General features: G+C 40.0%; 2 protein-coding genes across 2 annotated transcripts in view; one reads left to right on the forward strand and one right to left on the reverse strand.

Moving 5' to 3' along the window:
• Positions 1-23,081, forward strand: part of astn1 (astrotactin 1) — a 481,448-nt gene that overhangs the window by 97,623 nt on the left and 360,744 nt on the right. Inside the window, exon 2 of the mRNA XM_085390452.1 lies at positions 22,163-22,344. Coding sequence (XP_085246578.1) covers positions 22,163-22,344 — 182 coding nt within the window. The remainder of the gene's footprint in view (positions 1-22,162; positions 22,345-23,081) is intronic.
• LOC146648735 (E3 SUMO-protein ligase ZBED1-like) lies at positions 978-3,205 on the reverse strand. The gene is made up of 3 exons (XM_085390225.1): positions 2,072-3,205; positions 1,643-1,895; positions 978-1,474 (listed from the first exon to the last, which is right to left on the reverse strand). Exons 1-3 carry the CDS (start codon positions 3,187-3,189, stop codon positions 1,058-1,060), a joined length of 1,788 nt encoding a protein of 595 aa, XP_085246351.1. The 5' UTR covers positions 3,190-3,205; the 3' UTR covers positions 978-1,057.

Raw genomic sequence — 23,081 nt, forward strand, 5'->3', positions numbered from 1 at the left:
AGTTGGGTGTTTGTTTCTTGTAATAAGTACACTGAGATTAGTAATTTGCAGATGTCAGTGGTATGGCAAAACAATAAAATTTCAGTTTTCCTGTTCAACGTTCCTTTAATATTATTAAACCACCTTTTGAAACTAATGAAAATGTAATAATAATAAACTATCAAAGTGTTTCCTGGAGGCCTTTTGGACAGTCAGCACCAATTGATCCCAGACACTGTGCTGTTTGCTTTGCAAAAATCAAAGCATTCTGGCTTAAAATCGTTAACTAGTTTAACTATGCCCTCTGCTTGCTGGTTTTACAGTCCTGATTGCTGTACTTTATGTCTGAAAGGAAAGAGAAGCACAGTGTACTGCAGTTCTAACACGTTTTGCTCAGATCTACAGATCAATGTACAATGTTTAAATAGCCTGTCTGAAATTAATGAATGGTGATTAATCCTTAATGAATGTTTCAAGAGCAGGGAGAGTGTATTTATTTTAGGTTTTCCAGAACTCACTTTTGAAGAAAAACATCTACTATCATGTTTTATATTTTAGATGTGAAAACATAACAGGCATACTGATTTATATTAGTGCTGTCAAGAGATTAAAAAAAATAGAGATTAATTAATTATGATTTTTAATTAATTGATCTAATTAATCTCTTTTTTAATCTCACCTAAAAATAGCTGAGGAAAGCCCTCAACTTATTGTGGCAGACCAAAAGACTGATATAACAAAGAAAGTGACTTTATAAAGTCATTTATTGTTTAACAAACGTTAAACAGATGCAACCATTTACATACTGTTGTATTCTTTTGTAAAATAAGTGGAAAAATAAATACAAATAAAATCAAATAAATTAAGTGCTGCAAGTTAGCACATCAGAGTTGGTCTTTTCTGAGCAATACAGCACTGAAATTCCTCTGCTTCAGATAATGAAAAATAAAACTGACATTGCAGTGCTGCAAGTTAGCACATCAAAGTATTCTTCCATCACAAAAAAAAGTGCTGAACATCAAGCAATCTATTCTAGTAGGCTACAAATGACACAGCAGCTATGCTGACCACATGTGTCTCATTTCTTCTTCCTCAGCCAGTCGCTAAGACACACCAGCCTGGTAACATTTTCTGGAAGCAAGGCTGCCCTTTTCTTTTGCACTATGTGGCCTGCAAGGCTAAAGAGTCTCTCACAGGGTACAGAGGTAGCTGGGGAGGCCAGGTACTTTTGTGCTAGGACTGACAGCTTTTCATAGACTCCTGAGTGAGCATACCACCACTGCAGGGGACAGTCATCAATACTGATGCTGGGTTCTGCTCTGTAGCGCTGCAGCTCTCCAGACTCAATTCCATCTTCTGAGTCAGAGTCAGACCCCAGAAGGAGTTCGCTCCTCCTCTTCTTCTGAGCTGGTCCATCATCCTCTGTGGAGGGCTGGAGACTATCTGCTCTTCTGGGCTCTGCTGCCTGGAGCATATTCTCCAGAATGGTCCACACCTGAATGAATGAATGAATGAATGAATGAATGAATGATTGTGATTAAAACTAAGTGCTTTTTTTTTTTTTATTTAATCTTGTAAAGAACTTTGTGTTCCATATAATAAATAAAAGTTTGATTTGATAATGAATTGGACTCATTAGTCCAGCTTAACCTTATTGTCCTACCTGTTCCCTCTTTTCTCTTGGAAGACATTTCAAATCCTTAAACCGTGGATCCAATGCTGTGGCCACCTCGAACCATATCTCGTTGCCATTAGCTCGTCGTGCTGCCAGATCCTTCTGGAAGGCATTCTTGAACTTCACCACGTAGGCAGGATCATCATCAGTAATGTCCATGACACGGTACAGATGGCGAAAAGCAGGCAGCACTACAGAGCAAGAGACGTAGGCCTCACCACCCAGCAGCTCTGTCACATACCTGCAGAGGTGGAGAGGTTTGCTAAATAAACCTAGCTGGATTCATTTAAATCAAAGTGTAACTGATTTCCAATTTAATTGTCCTTAAAAGTTCCTTGTTATGTTCATTAATTTTGATTTTACACATGTAACAGTAGTTTATATAATTAAAATGGGAAGGTGTTTATTTGAACTTACTTGCATGGTTCAAGCAGGAGCTCCAGCCTCTGCAGTTTCGCCCACTCAGCTTCGGTTGGCAAGACCAACCTGTGGTTCTGTTGGTCCAACGTAGCCTGGACAGCCTCTCGGTTACATAGGAGGCGTGAGACCATTGCGAGAGTCGAGTTCCACCTGGTGGGTACATCCTGTATAAGTTGATCGCTCTTCTTTCCGAGTGCTACTTGTTGTTGGTTAAGTTCTGTGGTACTCGCAGGGCTTTGTTTAAAATGACCAACAATCTTGCGGCACTTTGCCAGTACACCGACAAAACCACTGCTATCGAGACATACCGTGATGGTCCTCTGGAGAATGTGAGCATTGCAGGCGATGTGCTCATATGGAAGTGCTCTCATAGCAGCCAGCATGTTTGCTGCGCTGTCTGTGCCAATGGTGGATATCTTGTTTTCAATACCCCAGTCATTTGCTACCTTGAGGAACTGTTCGGCGCATTTATCAGCAAAGTGCCTGGTTTCTGTTCTCATGACGGTCAGTGCAAATGAGTTGAGGTTCCACTCACTATCAATAAAGTGTCCAGTCACCCCAAAATAGCTGTGGTTGCCAGCTGAGGTCCAGTGATCTCCGGTTATAGCAACACAGTTGGGAGAATCCTCCGCCAAAATCTCAAGTTTGTTTTTCTTTTCGCCGTCGTACATTTTGCTGATTTTGGTCGTTACTGTAGTCCTGCACGGCGGCTTGTATGACGGGTCATTGGACGCAATTTGCAACACCTCTGTCAATCCTTCGTCCTCTACTATATTTATCGGCCTACAGTTCATCGCTATCCACTTGGCAATAACATTAGTCAGCCTGTCGGTCGCAGACTTGCTCATACGAGGGGTATTCTCTAGTTTTGTTTGGCGAAAAGCTTTGCTCTGGCTTGCTATATTGCTAACGTCTTCACTGCTAGCTGTTGCTGCACTCGCGGCTGGGTGCTTTGCGTTGAGGTGATAGGCCAAACTTGAGCTGCTTCGGTGGTAAGCAAACTCCTTCTTACACTCTAGGCAGACCACTTTACCTTTGTCAATGGTGCCGTCGGGGCGTTTATGAAATACAAATTTCCCGTTCATTGGGCCAACAACTCTCAGATGCGCCTCCATATCCACACTGTAAGCTAATCACCACTTCTCACCTTGACCTCACGACGTGACTCCACCCCCAACAAGTCAAGCACAAGGAGCCCAGCACATAAAAACGGATTTTATAACATAGCAACTCTCATACAAAATCAATGACGTCAAGAGATTAAAAATTAGATTAACGAGATTAAAAAACATAACGCGCTAAATAGCATTGTAATTAATTAATCGCAATTAACGCGATAATTTGACACCCCTAATTTATATATATTTTACTGAAAGTGAAAATGGCAAGAACATTCGGGAACTGTTTGAGCTTTATTATATAATCACGTAAAACCATTTAAGCCATTAAAAGCTGATGTGTTCTAAAAAAGTTCTAATAACTGCCATATATAATTCTCAGTATTAATTCAACATTAATAAACTCTTAGAAGGAAAAAGATAACAACATTTCTTACCGCAGACTAGTCTGTGCATTCAAAGCAGTGGACGGAAATGTTACGTGTGTGGGAGCTGCAGGTATTTCCCAGTCACTGAAATATATCATCTTTGACCCCCCCAATCTTTCCATCTCTGTTTTAATCTCAGTCAGCTCTCACTTAGTCTAATCTTAATTAGCTCAAAGCAAATAGAATTAGTTCAGTATAAATGGATTTGTTTTCTGACACGCTGTGTCCCTGTAGCCAGATTTATCAAACGGCCACCGGACCACCGGGGCCTCGGCTTCCGACCACTGCACAATCCACACGTCACCTAACCCTATGGCGAGTGGACGTCCCACAAGGAGACCGGCCCATGTGTCTGGTTGAGCTCAGCCAAGCATAATCCATCTCCCCTTTTAGAAGCCAGTATCAAGTGGCACAAAGAGGAACTGCAGGTTTCACCATGTCTTAATTGGCTTAATTTTTCTGTTTTGAAGGTTGCCTCTTCATTTTTTTAAGTAGACAGAGAAAGTGTAATAAAAATAAGAGAACAAAATAAAACAGTTCCAACTCCGTAAAGATTTAATAGAGTGTTCCAAAGTCTTTCATCTTGAGTTTTAACTCACTGAAACTTTTATTTTATTTCTTTTTTTCTTGGCAGTTGTAAGCAACCGCTATCACGCCCCCACACGTTTTTGGTACTTTCCCTTGATGGTGACATCCCTGTGTTGTTGAAGATTTTGTGCTTCGCTGTTGTCCAAAATGAAATCTTTTGTTGTCTCATTTGTTCAGAGTGTTTTTATGGATACTTTAATCATCGTGAGGAGACTAACTTTTGTTTTCTCTTTTTGACAGCCTCTGGTTTTTAAGTAACAGAAAAAAATACTCTATGATTCCCCACTTTGTCATATTCTATGTATTGTCAAGTACAATCTGAAATATGAGAGCTAAGTATTTTTTTTTATGCTTTGGCCTTTTTGCAGTGACAGTTTTTATGATCTATTTAAGTTTGGTTTCTATGGTTTCCATTCAGTCGATGCATTCAAACAGACATGCATCAAGGATAAAAGATTCATATGAACTATATCACCTGTATGTTGTACAGTCCAGATCAAAAGTTGAAGACCACTTGAAAAATGGCTGACTCCCATTTACTCTACTCGAAACCTTGTAAAAGAAAAAAATATGATTTTGTGTCATTTTTCAAGTGGTCTCAAACTTTTGATCGAGACTGTATAACTAACAGATGCAGGGCTCTCAAAACCCTGACGTCCCGGGGCTAGCGATTTTTCCAGTCGGGCTACCAAAATCTATCTCTGCCCTGCCCGTCAGGCTGTCATAGGAAGGAAAAATATATGTCAATGCTTTTGCATTCTTTCAGAAATGTAGCTGGGTAATTATGTCCTTGGCATCGGTGAGCCACTGTCAATATGTGACATATTGAAATCGCGTTTGAATTTGCGCTTGTTTTTTTGCTTTCACTTTGCAATCGCGCGAACTGTGTATAGAGAGCGACAGCACTGATCTGTGAGTGATGATAATTTGTGCACCAATTCCTCTGACATCGTCTTATTAATCGTTAGCTTACTACGCAAACATGACAAGTGAAATCTCCCGCAGCTTAAACATGTGAGAGGTTGATCGCGCAGAGAATCGCTGAGCTTATGTGAGTGCGTGTGTAAAAGCAGCAGGATGTATATTTTAGTTCTGCTGAGCCAAATAAGACAGGTCAGGGTGAAGAAGTGACAGCCAAAGAAAAGCTTACCACAAAACGGAAAAGTTATGACAAATCAGACTATAAGGCAAAAAGAAAGTGCAGCTTTATGGTTTCATGGACAAAAGAATTTCTGTGGCTGCAATATGACGAGCTAAATAACCAGGGCTGCACATAAGTGGTCCGCAGGTGCGCATTCACTGTCAAAATAAAAAACACGCACAAGATAAGAAGTTGCAACGCGTGTTGCATAAGATTTTCAGGACGAGGACAGACATTTGTTTAGAACTCTTAAAGATGTCGAAGAAGCTCCTTTAATTCAAATTCTTTTGTTTTCATTCAAATGCCATTGTTTTTTTTTTTTAATTCTGTTGCTTACATTCAAACTCTGTTCTGTACATTCTAATTCCGTTGTTTTCATTCAAATTCTATTCATTTCATTCTAATTCTGTTCTTTTCATTGAAATTCCGTTGTTTTCATTCAAATGCTTTTGTTTTCATTCTAATTCTACTCTTTTTATTCAAATTCTACTTTTTCTAGAATTCTGTTGCTTTCATTCAAACTCTGTTCTATACATTCTAATTCCATTGTTTTCATTCAAATTCTACTGTTTGTTCTCAAATTCCGTTGTTTTCATTCAAATTCTGTTGTTTTCATTCAAATTCTACTGTTTGTTCTCAAATTCTGTTGTTTTCATTCAAATTCCGTTGTTTTCATTCAAATGCTTTTGTTTTCATTCTAATTCTACTCTTTTTATTCAAATTCTACTTTTTCTAGAATTCTGTTGCTTTCATTCAAACTCTGGGGCCTGTTCTTCGTACCGCGCTAAGTGAGTTAGCTGGATGAGATTGTTGACGATTTCGCGTGATCCTGGATCGTTCGGTTCCCCGAAGCCCATCCGGGACTTGCTGTCATAGCAACAGAGCCGTAAGCGTAAACCTGCTGGGGAGCAGGTTTACTTTATGTAAACAGGATTAGATCGCGGCCACGCAGGTATGTCCGCGTCATTCATACGAAAGCAACAGCGATATTCCACCACTGTTTCACCATAAATAAATAACATCAATGTAACTAAAGATAATGCAGCACTTGATCCTGCAGCACTTGATCCTTTTATTGATTTCATACAGATACATACAGGTCATTCCCTAAAAAAGGGAAATGTACTATTAACATTCTATTACATGTATGTGATTATTACAGATTTAATTCATATTTCAGAGTAGTAATTGGAAATTACTTCGTGTAATCAAGATGGGAGACCACGGCTATAAAAGCGAAGGTGGATTTGGGAAGTCTGTCGCAGTCATATCCTGTCCGTATACGCGAGCAACCCATTGCGGAAGGTGCAAGATTGATAAGGAGAGTCCTCAGAATTCAGCGTATATTGCGGGACAGACAGGATCCTTTAGCTCAGCGCGACAGTGTGCTCATTGAGAGATATCGATTTTCCCGTGAGGGTATTATTCACTTAACCAACTTGTTGACGAGGGGGTGCAGGACCACCACCTGTCTTTTTTTTTGCTCTGCCCTTTTCTTGGTTGCTGTTATGAACAAACAAACAGAGTATTCCAGGGTCTCTTTTCAAGAGACGACAAGCAATATAAGTGATAAATATTACCATTCTGTAGAATATTCTTATATTTCACTTTTACTTGTTCCCATGTTCTAGTGGGTCCTGTTGTGGCTCTAATGTGAAAGGGGATATAATATAACATATTATAATATAATATAATGTAATATAATATTGGATAATATGGTGTGATATGATAATTCTACCCTACCGCCTACTGGTGTTGGCCAGAGGGGCCGATGGCGCAATATGGCAGCCTGGCTTCTGTCAGTCTGCCCCAGGGCAGCTGTGGCTACAACCGTAGCTGCCTCCACCAGTGTGTGAATGTGAGAGTGAATGAATAGTGGCATTGTAAAGCGCTTTGGGTGCCTTGAAAAGCGCTATATAAATCCACTCCATTATTATTGTTATTATTGAATTACTTACGAGTTTGATTTGTCAGCAACTTTCTGCCAGCCCTCTCTCCTTGCTTTTGCAGCCTTTGCAGTGTTCCCTTGCGTTTTAATTAAACTCTGAAACTCCTGAAATCCCTCACTCAAGAGTTCTTGCTCTGCTGCCGAAAAATACCGAGCGCGCTCCTTCGACATTTTCGCCGACCAATCAGAGGGTTGCCGATCAATGTTTCTACTATCGATGCGTAGCCCCTGTTGGGCCACCCAGTGATCTCACATTACTTCATCCAGCTATACTAATCGTCAACAACAGGTGTGTTCGGGGAACCGGAATAGCGAGCTCAGAGTTAGCGCGATGATTTGGTCTTGGATGTTTCATTTGATCTTGGATGTAGTAAGCGACGTACGAAGCACAGGGCCCTGTTCTATACATTCTAATTCCATTGTTTTCATTCAAATTCTACTGTTTATTCTCAAATTCCGTTGTTTTCATTCTAATTTCATTCAAATTCTGTTGTTTTCATTCTAATTCCGTTGTTTGTTTTCAAATTCCGTTGTTTTCATTCAAATTCTACTGTTTGTTTTCAAATTCCGTTGTTTTCATTCTAATTCCGTTGTTTGTTTTCAAATTCCGTTGTTTTCATTCAAATTCTACTGTTTCTTCTCAAATTCCGTTGTTTTCATTCTAATTCCGTTGTTTGTTTTCAAATTCTGTTGTTTTCATTCAAATTCTACTGTTTGTTTTCAAATTCCGTTGTTTTCATTCTAATTTCATTCAAATTCTGTTGTTTTCATTCAAATTCTACTGTTTGTTTTCAAATTCCGTTGTTTTCATTCTAATTTCGTTCAAATTCTGTTGTTTTCATTCAAATTCTACTGTTTGTTTTCAAATTCTGTTGTTTTCATTCAAATTCCGTGGTTTGTTTTCAAATTCTGTTGCTTTCATTCAAACTCTGGGGCCTGTTCTTCGTACCTCGCTAAGTAAGTTAGCTGGATTAGATTGTTGACGATTTCGCGTGATCCTGGATCGTTCGGTTCCCCGAAGCCCATCCGGGACTTGCTGTCATAGCAACAGAGCCGTAAGCGTAAACCTGCTGGGGAGCAGGTTCACTTTATGTAAACAGGATTAGATCGCGGCCACGCAGGTATGCCCGCGTCATTCATACGAAAGCAACAGCGATATTCCACCACTGTTTCACCATAAATAAATAACATCAATGTAACTAAAGACAATGCAGCACCTGATCCATTTATTGATTTCACACAGGTCATTTCCTAAAAAAGGGAAATGTACTATTAACATTCTATTACATGTATGTGATTATTACAGATTTAATTCATATTTCAGAGTAGCAATTGTAAATTACTTCGTGTAATCAAGATGAGAGACCACGGCTATAAAAGCGAAGGTGGATTTGGGAAGTCTGTCGCAGCCATGTCCTGTCCGTATACGCGAGCAGCCCATTGCGGAAGGTGCAAGATTGATAAGGAGAGTCCTCAGAATTCAGCGTATATTGCGGGACAGACAGGATCCTTTAGCTCAGCGCGACAGTGTGCTCATTGAGAGATATCGATTTTCCCGTGAGGGTATTATTCACTTAACCAACTTGTTGACGAGGGGGTGCAGGACCACCACCTGTCTTTTGTTGCTCTGCCCTTTTCTTGGTTGCTGTTATAAACAAACAGATTATTCCAGGGTCTCTTTCCAAGAGACTAAAAGCAATATAAGTGATAAATATTACCATTCTGTAGAATATTCTTATATTTCCCTTTTACCTGTTCCCATGTTCTAGTGGGTCCTGTCGTGGCTCTAATGTGACAGAGGATAAAATATAACATATTATAATATAACATAATGTAATATAATATTGGATAATATAGTGTAATATAATAAATCTACCCTACCGCCTACTGGTGTTGGCCAGAGGGGCCGATGGCGCGATATGGCAGCCTGGCTTCTGTCAGTCTGCCCCAGGGCAGCTGTGGCTACAACTGTAGCTGCCTCCACCAGTGTGTGAATGTGAGAGTGACTGAATAGTGGCATTGTACAGCGCTTTGGGTGCCTTGAAAAGCGCTATATAAATCCACTCCATTATTATTGTTATTATTAAATTACTTACGAGTTTAATTTGTCAGCAACTTCCTGCCAGCCCTCTACTCCTTCCTTTTGCTGCCTTTGCAGTGTTCCCTTGCGTTCTGATTAAACTCTGAAACTCCTGAAATCCCTCACTCAAGAGTTCTTGCTCTGCTGCCGAAAAATGCTGAGCCGAGCGCGCTCCGTCGACATTTTCGCCGACCAATCAGAGGGTTGCCGATCAATGTTTCTACTATCGATGCGTAGCCCCTTTTACGACACCCAGTGATGTCACATTACTGCGTCCAGCTGTACTAATCGTCAACAGCAGGTGTGTTCGGGGAACCGGATTAGCGCGCTCACGGTTAGCGCGATGGTTTGGTCTTGGATGTTTCATTTGATCTTGGATGTAGTAAGCGACGTACGAAGCACAGGGCCCTGTTCTATACATTCTAATTCCATTGTTTTCATTCAAATTCTACTGTTTGTTCTCAAATTCTGTTGTTTTCATTCAAATTCTACTGTTTGTTTTCAAATTCCGTTGTTTTCATTCTAATTTCGTTCAAATTCTGTTGTTTTCATGCAAATTCTTTGGTTTTTGATCAAATTCTGTTCTTTTAAGCAATTACTTTGGTGCTCCTCCACCTCCAAAGAAATGTCAGGAGTCCGAACCACAAAAGAAGCACGTGTTCTCGGAAAAGTGGTTGCAGGAGGTGAGCTGGCTTCAAACAAATGAACGCACAGAGATGTGGTGCAGAATGTGCATCTTTCCCAGAACAAACACCAATTGCAAATAACATACTAAAAATAAACCTGAAAAATCTGTTTAGAACTATGTTGCAAAGAGTGAACTATCACTGGCACAATTTAGCAGTCTTTGCAAACTTCAAAAAGCAAATGGCCTAGATCTTGGTTCCACTTGCCTCTTACCCCTGACTTCAGTGGAAATTTCAAATTCAGGATCTGACACAGACTGATTCATGTCCTACACAGTTCTTACAAGTTCATAGAAATTTCTGTTCAATTAGAACCAAGTATTTGAGTTGATGATTGTAATTTTTATACAATGTTATAATTTGTGTTTCAACAATTTTTTGATTAATGTTTTGTTTCCGTTACAGTATTATACTTTAATGTATAATATTGTAACGGAAACAAAACATCAATCAAAAAATTGCTCTCTTTTTTATTCAGGCTACTTAAATTTATTTTGGGCTACCAAAAACTGAAGAGTCCCTGCCCGAAGGGCTACCAGGGACTTTGAAATTTTGCGAGCCCTGAGGTGATATAATGCAAACCATCTCATTGTTATAAAACATATTCAGATAACTTTAAACCCACTAACGTTTTAAAACTTAAATGTATTATCATGTGAAAGCCGTCTTCTAACATTCTGGCGAGGCTAAAAAGCTCTGTTTACTTTGTAAAGTGGATACTTCAAGGCCTCCTCAGAAATCAGCCCGTCTTTGGTGCAGCTAGAGGACAGGCATGAAGGACAACCTCCATGTGTTCATACTGGAATAATGATCGGGAAATTAACGCTGTGTCTCTCCTTCAGACCCTTTCTCTGTCAGCTCGTGCTCTCTTTAGCAGTCGTTTATTACTGCTAAGTTTGGGGAATTCAGAATCAACAGCTCCAAAGTAATTTCTGCTTATCGCCGTGCCCTCTGGTGCCGAACTCTGCGATGATTGTTATCATGGTCTCAGTGGAACACAGTTTAGAGAGAGAGAATACACTTGTGGCATTGTGACCTTGGGGAGAGTCATCTGAGACACAAGCTGCATTTTTCAGTGAGATTTGGGATTTTGTTTTTAACCCTTTTTTAAATAGTGCTGTGGATGTGGGTGTTACACACACACACACACACACACACACACACACACACACACACACACACACACACAGACAGACAGACAGACAGACAGACAGACAGACAGATAGATAGATAGATAGATAGATGTGTGTGTACATATATTTCTCTTCTGTTTAAACACCCTCAAGTTCAAACCGTTGTAGAAAAATCCGGTATTATAAAATGAAACCAATTTCAGAGTCACACTGCTAGCAATCGAAGATTTATGTAAATTTGTACAGGAGACATAGCACAGAGGAGATTGGCTGACAATGGTCTACAGCCAATCAGGACGCAGAACACCATTCGCTGTAAAAGAAAAAAAAAAGAAAAAAAAAAGTATGCAAAATTTCAAAACACGAAATCCGCGAAATTGCGAGGCCGCGAGAGGTGAACCACATTATAGCGAGGGGCCACTGTATTTTGGTTTTGCCTTTTTTTATTGGATAGTAAGTAGAGATGGACAGGAAATCAGGGAGAAAGAGAGGGGAAGACACGCTTTCTCCCTGTCCTATCCCCCAGTCATGTCTGTCCCGTTTGTAGCAACTGAAAATAAAATAAATTCATAATTATAATAAAGGTCAATCAAATGGACCAATATGGCAAGGCCATGATGATCCATTTGGTAAAATAAATCCGCTTAGCATCTTTCTTGGCCTTAAGACAACAATTCTGATGGCTAAAGATCCAAACGGGACACAAAAAAAAAAAAAAAAAAGACACTCTGCAAAGGGTCGGACTCAAACCGGAGTTTATGGTTGCCTGCTCACACACTGAGGTAAACCGGTGCCCATGGCTATTATGTATATATGAATTGCTGCCATGAATGGACTGTGGTTGTTGTTTCTCACTGAGATTATTTTGTCTTTTTTCAAAAGGCAACCAAAATCCTAATCTCCATGCTTGTATGCATTGTCCATGCATGTACAGGATGATGGACTGTTGTTACATATTATTATTACATATTATTACTAGTATTACTACTTTTTCTCTGCTTTTAATTGCTTTTTCTTTTATCACAGTGATCCATTTGATTTGCCAATAGAGACGTAGCCCTTAGTGATGTTTCAGTTTTAACCCTATGAATTGGAGGTCCTTCTCTGTACCTCACCAAGGGCGCACAGACCAAAACGTTGTAACAGAACAAAAATAATGCTAAGCAGGACAGTGTGCGGAGGTTATATTATATATAGGTCCTTCATATTTGAAAGAAAAAGAAAATGTGGTCTTTGAGAACTGGGTCATAAAATGTTCAAAGCACATTAACTTATTATTTGAAAATAATCAGAAGAGTGCATTTTGGAGACAACAGTGAATGTCTGTGGTTGTCAGATTTGGTTGTGGGTGATTATAGTCAAACCAAGGTGCACAGTTAGAACAGAGCAATTAATTACCCATACTGTAGATGTCCGATAGGTATAAATTATTTACGCACACAGGAAGGTTTAGTTACCTGTACCTAGTTTAGAATATGAGATATAAGTCGAATCAAATATCACGGTGTTGCTATTAATAAACAATGGTTGTAGTTTTCAGGATATGACGAACTGAAGCTTCTCTGGGCTGCCCGAAGCCTGAATCTTTAAATCAGAATGTGACTTTGAGTGCACCATGATGCCTCATGCTGTCAATGTGCAGTATGTCCAGTACCTAAAACAGCAGCATGTACCATGTTTTATGAATTAACTCCATACCAGTTATTATAAGATCCTCATTTTTAACTGGCAAAGAGCAAGCCTTTTCTACTCTTCCTGTTTTTTTATTAATTAAATTCATTGTTTGGTTAGTATGAAAACAAATATTTGATCCCACTTTAAAAATGTCCACATTGCCACCTACAAATAATAAATATAACAGGAGTTGTTTTGAAAGATTGCAGTATGCAACACTGCCTGCAGATGATTTCAGAACCTTCCTCTTATTATATTAGACAGAAGGCTTAGAGACAGAAACTCTATAATCTGGACAAATCAACTATGTGCATAGTTGAATGCTACAAAGTAGATCAAATTGTTTTGCAACAGTGATAAACTGACCAGATAATATATTATTGTCACAGCAGTAGCTACAACGACAGACTGGTAATGCAGTTAGCAGCAGCTCTAGCCTCAAAAGTCCCGGAGGGCCCCTGCGACTCTATTGCAGCTCCAGTTTAACACTCAGCCCCTCATCTTATCCAGAAGCATCCTCCAATAAGATGAATGATTTTATTCCACCTCTGACACTTCGCTGCGACGTTATTGCCTGGAACAGAACAAAACCTCCCTGCTGGGTGCTAAAAACTGACAGTGTTATATTGCTGAAAAAAGGTTCCCCGCATGTTCCTTGAACTGCACCAGACAGACTGCTTTACTGAAATTTGTTTGCTTCTGTCACGTCTCATTAATCTTGATATCAAATTCATTTTTTAATTCTTAAAAACCCTTAAGAATTTTCTAATTCCATCAGTTGTGCTTGAATAAGCAGAAATCATTGCGACCTGAGGTGGAGTGAGATTTTACTGAATTTGATGCAATACACTCGACGTGCTAACGATACACATGTAAGGGAGATCTGTGACAGCCCCAAAGCACACTCTGAATTGTCGGTAATAACATTGGGGTGGTCTGTGCTCTGTCAGTAACCAAGGGAATCTTAAAATGCATTCAAACAGACATGCATCAGGGATAAAAGATTCATATGAACAGTTTATTCCAATTAATGCCCGAGTCACATCTTTTAGTAGCTCTTTTACATCTGTGTTTACTTTATTGGGAAAACAAAGTGCAGTCCCCCAGATCAAAATATGTTTTATAACAATGAGATGGTTTGTATTATATCACCTGTATGTTATACAGTCCAGATCAAAAGTTGAAGACCACTTGAAAAATGTCTGACTCCCATTTCTTCTCGTTTCATGTTGAAACTCTACTTGAAACCTTGTAAAAGAAGAAAAAAAGATTTTGTGCCATTTTTCAAGTGGTCTCAAACTTTTGATCTGGACTTTATAACTAACAGGTGATATAATGCAAAAACCCTTAAGAATTTTCTAATTCCATCAGTTGTGCTTGAATAAGCAGAAATCATTGCGACCTGAGGTGGAGTGAGATTTTACTGAATTTAATGCAATACACTCAGCGTGCTAACGATACACATGTAAGGGAGATCTGTGACAGCCCCAAAGCACACTCTGAATTGTCGGTAATAACATTGGGTGGTCTGTGCTCTGTCAGTAACCAAGGGAATGTTAAAATGCTTCGTGTTGTAATTCTCTGTGGTGCTGCTATCCATTAGTTTATGCTGGCATGAAAGTTACTGCTTTCAAAATGCTTAAGATAAGGGCTACTTAAATTAAATTCTAAAGGCACTAAAACTCCTTTAAACTAAATGGTACTGCAAATCTGCATTCAGAGGAGGTAAACTAATAATGCAGCCTAATCAGATTACTTTGATTCATTTTGATGCTGGTAGGTGGCTACTTTTCTTCCTCTCCTCCACTCCCTTCATCTCCTCTCCAATTTTCTGTCTCAGCCTGCCTCCCTACTCCGTTTCCTCTTTTTTCTTTCTTCCATTTTTCCTTTTTCTTTTGTTCTCCTGCCTCGTCTCTGCTGGGTGGCACTGTGTATGGTTAGAGGGAATACTGTGGTGGTCTCATTAATCCAGCTCTCATGGCAAACTAGTCCCCAGGGACAGAGAGCCCCCTTTTTAAAAAGTGCCCTGTCACACTCTGGCACATGATTTGCATTTAGGTTAAAACCAGTCGGGACTCTTAAATCTTATTTATGAGCCGAGGGAAGTCCCTCTTCACTGTGACATGAGGGCATCAGTTACTGTCAGGCCAAACAATTACAAACGCACAAATGCAGGCAAGCGCACACACACACAGCTGAGTCATGGTGAAAGCATGAAGTGTTTTTGGTTTATAAACAGGTTAAAATCTGTATAGGGGTTGTGGCTATTATCAAGCTTGCAAGAGCGTCCTTTGCCAGCAATCAGTGTAATGGGCTGTCCGACGAAGAAGGCGCACACTCACAGAGCACAAGGTGAAGTGCTGTATTGTAATCTTATGCGTGTACAGAGTGTGCACAAAATATCAATGGCGTCAGCTCATTCAATGAATAGTTTAAGGCAGGTAAGTGTTTATAGAGAGAGCCTTTCAGGCATACATATGAAATCCTTCCAGTGATAGAAGAAGAACTTTACTCTTTACTGGGACTAATTAACCCTTTAAAATCATTATCAGTGATTAACCCTATCCATTATCCTTGCACATAAGAATATGACATTTTTATTTGTATTTTATATTACTTACTACTACTAATAATGGATTGGATTGATATAGCGCTTTTCAAGGCACCCAAAGCGCTTTACAATTCCATTATTCATTCACGCTCACATTCACACACTGGTGGAGGCAGCTACAGTTGTAGCCACAGCTGCCCTGGGGCATACCCTCCAAAAAATAAAATAAATAAATAAATAAAAACTTTTTCAAGCAACAAATAAAACAGAGCGCTACAAATCTAACTGAAAAGTAAACAGCCTCCAAATTAAATGAAAATAAAAAACTGGATTTGTGCAGGAAACAGAGACGAATCATTTATTTGTGTTTGCCCCACATTCAGAGATTGATGTGCCAGAATATACACTCATATGTTCTGAAACAGAACATATAAGTGTATCGTTAAATGGATAGACCCACACTTAATGTTACAATCTGTTTTTTCCATTTAGCAAAAAATAATTCAATTCAGTCCTGTTTTGTTTATCTGTTGCCAAATCCGTCACCTCAAGGTGCCAAAGACCCGACAACAGAACAGCAATGTGATTGTCTTGTTGTATTTGTGTAGTTGATGTCTGATATATGGCATGGAATCCATTCACATACTTAAAGCATGCTGTTTATTATAGCTTGGCACTTGCTGAAGACCTATTCAACAAATCCAGTTGTGTTTGATATCCTCAGAAGCAACACTGCTTGCTCTTTTTGCACAATGCAGTAATTTATGTGTTCAACCTTCTGTGGCTGATTAACAGCCTAAATAAGTAAAAACTCGTAGCAATAATGCTAATTATGTAAAAATCAACCTGTATAACCCTGAAGACATCACCTAAGTAAATTTTCTCTGGCTTGGCAAAGCTGCTCCAGTGCCGCGGGACAGTCTGCAACTGCTCTTTGCAGGCTGCTAACTCTCCTAATTACTAGCTTATGTGTAAAAATTACTCTTCCCTTTTACCCTTTGGTTCTCTGCTTTTTTCTCTTTATGTTGAAACATGAAATGTGTGCAAAGATAGAACTTATATATACGTATACAGAATTTGAAGCCTTGAATCAGTGAGGTCCCATGATGTGCAGGTGCTAAAATTGTGTAAGGTGATACATGCCCCTGAAGTTTGGCAAGCTGTGCAAAAGCCTGTGATCAGCAGGAAAATCTGGCTTGCAGCTACGTCTCAGCCACTTATCAGCGTAATGCTCTAGTGTGGAATGTGGTTAGCCTGTGTTTATATAAAGCTCTCCACACATGGCTTTAAGTAGATTTAGTGCTGATAGCGCTGGGTGTTTCTAGCACTTTCGTGTTTTGCCAGTGCACTGCTGTGTAGCCTCCCCATGCTTTCCCAGTCCTTGTTCCTGTCCTACTGAGTGTTTTACTTTACTGTTTTCATCAATGAGTCCTGGGCTTATTCTTTTGATCACGCCTAATCCTCTTTATTATTTGCATATTGTGATTTCTCCCTGCAACAATCAGTCCTCCGCTGCACCAAACACTGTGGACTTTGATTAATTATGGAATGTTTGTTAATGGACTGGGTGCTTTCAGTTCATCCTCACTTTTTATTTCTGCTATGCATTACCATTGTGTTTGCTGCTCGGTTAAGTTCTTTATGGTATAAATTATTTGATAGCTTGTATAGCAGTAGAGCAAGCGTAATATATTTAGATAATAGATTTGTGCACTGTACTGGGTCATGCTAGCAATTAGCGTAATAGTCTATTTCAGAGGCATTGGTTTCCAAAGTAATCCATAAACAGGGTGAGGATGTGCACTGTGAACCATACTTTAAATGGTGGCAGTAAAGAGGACTTGATGTGCAAATTCCTAATAAGAATTTTAAATGGAAATAATGGCTCCAGCCAGCAATCATAAAAACTGTAATACAAAGACACAAAGTACACAAGTCTCAGTTTCTGTCAAGTGAAAGTCTCACATTTCTCCACTTGTCAAGTTTTCTTGATTTTGTGAGTTTTGTTTTTAGTTTTCAGACACTGGATTTTGGTTACAATTCAAAGGGTTTTATCCAGAGTTTGTTCATTTCTGAATTCTATTTATTTTCACGTAAATGTTATATTAATATACATTTCATTTGTTTTATATAACTGAATTTACATGTCATTCCCATTTTATTATGTGGCACAAGTTCAGCACAAGCTCTGCCTCCTGTTCTATTTTGGTAAGTTTAGGTACCACAAATAAGTAAATGGACTGATTCTAATATAGCGCTTTTCTACTCTCCTGCAGCACTCGAAGCGCTTTAAACGACAAATAAGTCAACAGATCTGCTGAGAGCTGAGTGTTCTGTTAGAATACAGTATGATATTATGGGGAATACGGGGATTTTAATGTATGGTTGTCAGGTCATTCAGTTGTAAATGTGGATTGTAAACTGATTTCATGGAGCTAATGAAGACTAGCCAGTAAGCTGAAATGTAATCCCTTATTCTTTTCTCTGTTAGGACTCTCATGTTAAAAAGATTTCAGTTGAGTTTTTACTTACTTTACTTATGAGACTCTTGAATATGAAGAGTCAAAATAACTGGTAGTAGTTAAAGACGCTTTTGCGACAGAAACATGAAGCTGTGAGAGACATAAAGACAAAGAGTCTTCCAAATCAAATCAAATCACTTTTATTGTCACATCACATGTGCAGGCACACTGGCACAGCACATGCGAGTGAAATTCTTGTGTGCGAGCCCCACAAGCAACAGAGATGTACAAACACAACAACACAAACGAGCAAAATACAAGAATGGCCAACCTGAAACTAATAAATATATGTACAATATATAATAGTATATGCATTTCTGGATGTGTATACTAAATATTTTCCTACGTGTGTGTGTGTGTGTGTGTGTGTGTGTGTGTGTGTGTGTGTGTGTATATACACATTTTTACAAATTAAATAGTAAAAAAAATAAAAATAAAATAATAATAATAATAATAATAAAATATATAAAATATACAGAGTTGAATATGTGCAAAACAAGTGGCATTTATATACAGTGTGGAGTGCATAATGTTGAAGTTCCAGTAGTGAAGCTGAGGTGTCTATGACGTGTTCAGCAGTCTGATGGCCTGGTGGAAGAAGTTGTCTCTCAGTCTGCTGGTACGGGACCGGATGCTGCAGAACCTCCTTCCTGATGGAAGCAGTCTGAACAGTTTATGGCTGGGGTGACTGGAGTCCTTGATGATCCTCCCCGCTTTCCTCAGGCAGCGCTTCCTGTAGATGTCTTGGAGGGAGGGAAGCTCACCTCCAATTATCCGTTCAGAGCACCGCACTACTCGCTGGAGAGCTTTGCAGTTGTAGGCGGTGCTGTTGCCATACCAGGTGGTGATGCATCCAGTGAGGATGCTCTCAATGGCACAGTGATAGAAGGTCCTGAGGATGCGGGGGCTCATGCCGAATCTTTTCAGTCTCCTGAGAAAGAAGAGGCGCTGCTGCGCCTTCTTCACTGTTTTGTTTGTGTGTACTGACCACGTAAGATCCTCAGCCAGATGTACACCAAGGAACCGGAAGCTGCTCACTCTCTCCACAGCAGCGCCGTTGATGGTGATGGGGGTGTGTACTTCTCTGCACCTCCGGAAGTCCACTATCAACTCCTTTGTCTTTGCGACGTTGAGGGTGAGATGGTTGTCTTGACACCAGTGGGTCAGGGCGCTGACCACCTCCCTGTAAGCCGTCTCATCACCGTTGGTGATAAGACCCACCACTGTAGTGTCGTCCGCAAACTTCACAATGATGTTGGAGCTGTTAGTGGCTGTGCAGTCGTAGGTGTAGAGTGAGTACAGGAGAGGGCTCAGTACACACCCCTGTGGAGCACCAGTGTTCAGTGTGATGGGGGATGAGGTGATGCTGCCCAGTCTGACCACCTGGCGTCTGTCAGACAGGAAGCTAAGGATCCAGCTGCAGAGGGAGCTGCTCAGTCCTAGATCCTGCAGTTTCCTGTCCAGCTTCGAGGGAACGATGGTATTGAATGCTGAGCTGTAATCTACAAACAGCATTCTCACATACGTGTCTCTCTTCTCCAGGTGTGACAGGGCAGTATGTAGTGTCAGGGCTATGGCATCATCAGTGGACCTGTTGTGGCGGTATGCAAACTGTAGAGGGTCCAGTGAGTCGGGTAGTGCAGAGCAGATGAAGTCCCTGACCAGCTTCTCGAAGCATTTGCTTACGATGGGGGTCAGGGCTACAGGTCGCCAGTCGTTCAATGAGGAGATGGTGGAGGATTTGGGTACAGGGACGATGGTGGCCATTTTGAAGCAGGCTGGGACTACAGACAGAGAAAGGGAAAGGTTGAAGATGTGTGTGAACACTCCAGCCAGCTGAGCCGCACATGACTTGAGGACGCGGCCGGGAATCCCGTCCGGACCAGTAGCTTTGCGCGCGTTCACCTTCCTGAAGCACTTCCGCACATTCCATGCTCTATAGGCTTATAAGTCACTCACTGAATGAATGCATGAATAAATGAATGAAAGTGTTAATCTGGAGGCGGAATGTAGGTCTCACAGTCCAAGTCACTTATGCAATGATCTGTTGATTTGCACGTCAATGCCAATAAAATTTGTTACCCATGCAAACAAGAGGTGACAGAGATGATAGCATCTCTGTGGGGTTATACTTAGTAAAAGTGGCATTTTTAGCTAAATGCTCTGAAACTCCAACCTGATGCAATATAATATAGTGTTCAGGTACAACATACCTAACCAGTTTGATCCTAGACCGTGATCTGATCACCAAATCCTTGCTTTCCTTAGTGCTGCTGAAAGTCAGTCATAAAATCACATCTGGAACATACGCTATATTCCACTTAAGCTGCAATTTAAGTGATCTCTGTTTCGATTTATGTCTTCCAGGACTTCTGCTAACTTATGAACCTGATGCATTTGCTACTCTTCACACTTACATAACAGAAAATCACCCATAACGCTCTGCCATGCATTCATAATGTTTTCCATTTCTGCACTCTGTGTGTTTTGGCGTACATCACTAATATTTCAAATAGCTAGGAGGGGAATTTATTGTCTTGGGAGCTGAGGTATGACACAAAGCACAATGTTTCTCATGCTCCACTGCTTCCATAAAATCACTGTTTACTCATTTCTTTCTCGTGGGTTTATTTTTTTTCTTTTTTTTGTTTTTCCATGGATATAACGGCTGTCAGCTGTGGGAGTGGTATAAGCAGGGATCAGAAAAACGCTAAAACAGTGCAATCCATTTCGACGTATTTGCATAAATCATTTCCGGACAATGCAGACTGAATGAATGAATTACTGTAATAGAAAATGTCACAACTGTCACGACTGTCCTTGAATCTCTCAGGTTACGGGTGCCGAGCGCTGCAAATATGAAATTGCTCATCAGATTGCAGGCGTCTTGGTCGACAATGCCAATAAACTTTGTTACCCATGCAAACAAGAGGTGACAGAGATGATGATCTCTGTGGGTTATACTTAGTAAAAGTGGCATTTTGAGCTAAATGCTCTGAAAGTCCAACCTGATGGTGGTACTAGAGGAAGTGTAAAGGGATTAACCTTGACTCTTCATCTAGCACCCAGTATGCAATGATCTGTTGTGGAATGTGAAAAACACGAGTGACGTGGGAGGATTCGTCCCCTGGGGACTATGAATGTGTGTAAATATGTTACTTTAATCATGTGGAATATAGAGGTTGATGATTTCAATCACTCTCTTGTCACATGTTTTCTCTGTTGTCTCCTAACTGACATAAAACAAACCTTCACTGTTTTGTCAATAGAGGTTAAAATAAGTCAGATGTTTCTGTTTCTGCGTAATGACGTTTAGTTGTATAATTGTTATTGTCTTACAGGGGCTGCCCCTCCCTGAGCCTGTATCTTCTGATGGTTTCTTCCAACTTAGTATCACGGCAAAACCTGTAACAGACACGCTGGTCCACCGTGTTTTATGCTTTGCCTCTCCAAAGTGTGAAATGTACATGCATGCAGGAATTGCATTACCGGCAGGGTGAGATAACATATTTAAAGGCATGAAGTCGGTACTGAGTAAAAAACGTATAAAGTGCATTCCAGAGTCCTTAATCGCCAGAAACTATTAAGCTAGGAGGCTAATATGTATCTACATGTACATGTGTTAAAATGTCCGTGATTATTTTCATTTTGGCCTGAAATAAAACATCTTCCTCTGCTGTTACTGCATCTTACTGCATGCGTGTACATTTCACGTTTTGGAGAAGCGAAGTGTTAAATGGGCACGATGGACCGACCTGTCTATCACACACTTTGCTGTGATATCGGGTTTTTTCTTCCAGCTATCACCAAGTGCTTGATTGTAGTGGGTTGTCTGGTTGTTGAGGTTTTCTTTGTTGTAGAATCTTTATCTTACAAAATAAGGCACCATGACATGACTGTTGACAGAGGAGGACTGCTGTAAATAAATTAAATTAAATTGAATATGTGTCCCTTCTGTCTTATTTTGTTAGTTGAGTGAACGCTTGTAGTGTGTTTTTTTTATTGTGCAGTTAAAACTGCACGTGCCTTTGACTGCTCACTCGCTAACTTTCTGTCATATTTGATATCTGCATGATTGAACCTTCCAGTATCAGAAGATGCCATTTGCTGGTAAACTGTCCAAATTTAAATGGGTCTCTTCCAAGATATTGGTAATATTTTATGTGCAATAGCAGAAAGCTTCTGAGTGCCCTTGTGTTTGTCTTTTATGTTTTTAAAGAGATCTCTGGGAACTCGGAGGACATCCCTCTAGTGCGCTGGAGGCAGCAGTGGCTGGAGAATGGCACTCTGCTCTTCCACATCCATCACCAAGACGGCAGCCTGAGCCTCCCAGAACCGACTGAGGATCCAGCCAATGTCTCTACGAAGGAGGAGCTCCGCATCCTGCACATCTCTGTGATGGTAAACCCTCAGTGCTAAAAAGAGCTAAAACTGGAAAGTGCTATGTTATATTGCTGTTCATTTTCTTTTGACACATATAAGAACTTTTTAATTGGGCAAAATTTAGCAAAATGAAAAATGTTGGTGGAAGATTTTTTTTCTTTCTTTAATTAAAACTGACATGAGATCAAATTGATGAAACGACATCACTGTTTTTTCTTCTTCTCTGAAACAAAACGACTCCGAGATCTGTCTTTTTCTGATAAGATGGCACATTTTTTTGTTTTTGCTTCCAAATGAAACAGCACAACCCGCATATTTCTTTTCTGAAAAAGCAGACAAATCTTGTAGATTTCTGTCATGGTACGATGACTGTTTTACATGCAACAAATCCCCCCCAAGCCTCCCTCTGTCTTGCAGTTCACTCTGTAGTATGTTGAGGGGTTTTTTTTGACCCAATATATGTGATATCTCAGTCTCCACCACAGTCACATGTCTGCCAGAGTTATTTAGATCAAACATATATTAAGCGCATGGCGCATCCAGCCTGCTATAGGGTAAGGATGTGTTTTATGACTGTAAAGGCATGGATGGGGTCAAAGTGGACTTTTAATGATAAAGAAAAAAGGGTATTTACTGTTAGCCATTTTAGTGCTATATAAACTATGGCAGCAAAACATATACTTATGAAATTCTACATTTCACTTGCAAAATATAGATTTTTGCATGCTTACACTGTATCAAACCTTATCTGCTCT

The sequence above is a fragment of the Rhamphochromis longiceps genome, linkage group LG18 (genome assembly GCF_057381845.1).
Source record: "Rhamphochromis longiceps isolate RC_006_pf linkage group LG18, R_longiceps_female_GT1.1, whole genome shotgun sequence".
NCBI classification, from domain to species: Eukaryota; Metazoa; Chordata; class Actinopteri; order Cichliformes; family Cichlidae; genus Rhamphochromis; species Rhamphochromis longiceps.